The following is a 2,813-nucleotide window of genomic DNA, read 5'->3' on the forward strand; positions in this document are numbered from 1 at the left end:
CTCTTTCACAGTAGAGTTGTTAGAACTGCCCGCAGCCTGCAGAGCATTGTCGACATATGGCACGTCCACGACATGCCTGCACAAGAAGAGATTAAATATGCTCTGTTCTCCACTGTTCCATCCGGCCGGCCAATTTTCTACGAACCCTAATAGATTAATCAACGAGTTGATTGACGCCTTCGTTAATCACCTCGCAACAATCAGCATCACACGTCCACAAGTAGATTTAAAATGGGTTCGTTTACCACCTCGCTAATCACATCACACTCCTCTCCCTCTCGTCTCGGCTCCCCCATAAAACACCAACCCCAACCCGTCCTTCTCATTTCAGAGTCCAGACGCAAGAGCTCACGGCGTCTCGGGAAGCCGCCGCCGATCTCTGTGGTACATGAGCACGTGAGTACGTGACGGGGCATGGGGAACTGCCAGGCGGCGGACGCGGCGGCGGTGGTGATCCAGCACCCGGGCGACGGCAAGGTCGAGCGCCTCCACTGGCCGGCCACCGCGGCGGACGTCATGCGCAGGAACCCCGGCCACTACGTCGCCCTCGTCGTCCTACATCACGACTCTGGCGGAGTTGACCCCGCCGTCGCCGAAGAAGGTGCCAGAATAACCAAGGTGAAGCTGCTCAAGCCCAGGGACACGCTCCTCCTCGGCCAGGTCTACCGCCTCATCACGTCCCAAGGTTCGTGCTCTGCATCCGCCAACCATTCTTGGATTGGATTCTATTTGCTGCTCGTGCAGTTCTCTCTCTCTTGCTTGCATGGAGATTAATCAATCATCAATCCGTGGCGCGTGCGTGCAGAGGTGAGCAAGGCCGTGCAGACGAGGAGGCAGGAGAGGATGCGCGGCTGCGACGAGGCGATCGAGCAGGAGAGGCCGCGGCTGCACCGGCGGCGGCAACCGCCGAGGCCGAGGGGCGACGACCCAGCGACGGCCGCCAGAGGCGAACAGAGGCAACCCGCCGATCATCAGGAACGGAAGCGGCTGGAGACGGACCGGCAACAGCGGAGCATCGCCCCCGCCCGCGGCAGAGGCCGGCACTGGCGGCCGGCGTTGCAGAGCATTACAGAGGCGTCGTCGAGCGGACACGTCTCTGTTAACGAACTAGTAGAAAACTAGAAGAAGGTTAGGGGGAGCTAGCGAGAAATGTCGTACATGTACATTAGGCGATCTGAATGTATCCATCGGCTTCTGTCCTGTTTGAATCCGTTTTGGTGATACAGTAGCACGCATTACCTCCTTTTTTTTGGGTGAAAATTACCCGTTCCTCCTTCGAGGATCTAGCGGTTTATCCAAGCCACACGTGTAATTTCCAGTAGTGCAAACGATTGGTGTGCACTCCTTGTATACTTGTATCGATGACTACATTTTATGAGTCAATAGAAAAGGCATTTAATGAGAAAATCTGCAATAGGTGATTAGGCAATGATGGGACGGCTGAAAAAATGACTGAAAAAGGCATTGTCAAAGAGTGCTCGCGGCTTGGGCATTCAGTTTCAGTTTTCAGTTCTGACCAGTTCAAATTTTATGTATATATATATATATATATATATATATATATATATATATATATATATATATATATAATGACACGGATACATTTCTGAGGGAGGTCATGATCGATGAAATAGTGGTAGTTAGCCTCGTATGAATGTATGGTGAGACCACCTAGTCAATGGTTAAGAAAAAAAAGTGATTTGTTAATTTAAAATTGCCAAGCCTCGGAATTCGTTCTTTGCATCAATTTGAATATACTAGCGAGTCTCCATTCAAACTTGTACTATCAGCTCCAGCATATTGAATGTAGTAGCGAGTCTCCATTCAACATTTCCTTCGTTTCCTTGACAAGACAAAATTGGTACATTTTAACTACCTAATACCTAGCATATGAGTATGTTTAACTTTCTTAATAGTTAAAAATTCATTTTCACCCCCATCATTTATCATTTTTATAAGGACTACCATTTTAATCTAAATTGTTCCGTTTAACCCATGCTATGGTTTACCTTTTCAAATTTTGTGACCATTCTGCAAAGGTGGTCCCACGTGTCAGGGCAGATGAAAGATTGGTAGGTAGGCTCATTCCTCTCTAACATGGATGGTCAGACCGCATGGACAATGCTGGGAAAATAGTCCGAATTTGTTAGTTTAAAATTGAGAAGCCTCGGAAGTCGCTCTCCCCAACAATTTGAATATTCCCCATTCCCACATGTCAGGGTCGATGTGGTGCGTCACATGGTTGGTCCCGATGCGAAAAAAGAGAAATGCAGTCGTGATGTGAAGGAGAGAGCGATCGCACGCCCCGCCGATTTGATACACGGTTCGGTCGGTCAGATTGGACCATTTACCTTATATATAAATGCGTCATCTTGAGATGTTAATATTTCATTCTCATTGGTGGTGGTGTTGTTGTTGACTGTGGAATCGTTTGTGATGTGTGACCTTGTGACACATGTGCATGGTTTTCCTAGTTCTGGAATTTTGCCCTGCTTGATAGGAAGATCACATTACCAAGATTGGTAAAAAAAAGGCTGCCTTAACTGTATTTTTATTTAGAAAATGGTTTTATTTAATTTATCAATTAAGTAAAGTACTCCCTCCGTTTCTAAATATTTGTTTTTCTAAATATTTCAACAAGTGACTGCATACGAAGCAAAAAGAGTGAATCTACACTCTAAAATATGTATACATACATCCGTATGTGGTAGTTCATTTGAAATGTCTAGAAAGACAAATATTTAGGAACGGAGGGAGTATATAATTAGAGATTATAAGAAGCTAAAACACACTAGGGCAAGAAAAGGTCAAAC

General features: G+C 46.5%; 1 protein-coding gene across 1 annotated transcript; it reads left to right on the forward strand.

Annotated features, from left to right (window-relative positions):
- Window positions 1–332: 332 nt before the first annotated feature.
- Window positions 333–1,407, forward strand: LOC123048570 (uncharacterized). Its single transcript, XM_044471651.1, has 2 exons — window positions 333–685; window positions 806–1,407. The coding sequence occupies exons 1-2, from the start codon at window positions 415–417 to the stop codon at window positions 1,120–1,122; spliced, it is 588 nt and encodes a 195-aa protein (XP_044327586.1). The 5' UTR covers window positions 333–414; the 3' UTR covers window positions 1,123–1,407.
- The last annotated feature ends 1,406 nt before the right edge of the window (window positions 1,408–2,813 follow it).

Source organism: Triticum aestivum, chromosome 2D (assembly GCF_018294505.1).
Source record: "Triticum aestivum cultivar Chinese Spring chromosome 2D, IWGSC CS RefSeq v2.1, whole genome shotgun sequence".
Taxonomy (NCBI): Eukaryota; Viridiplantae; Streptophyta; class Magnoliopsida; order Poales; family Poaceae; genus Triticum; species Triticum aestivum.

What these genes read in the sequence shown, in the direction of transcription:
- LOC123048570 (XM_044471651.1), top strand. Translation starts at nt 415, where the DNA reads ATGGGGAACTGCCAGGCGGCGGACGCGGCGGCGGTGGTGATCCAGCAC. An exon ending in CCGCCTCATCACGTCCCAAG is followed by an intron (nt 686 to 805) that starts GTTCGTGCTCTG and finishes GCGTGCGTGCAG; the next exon opens with AGGTGAGCAAGGCCGTGCAG.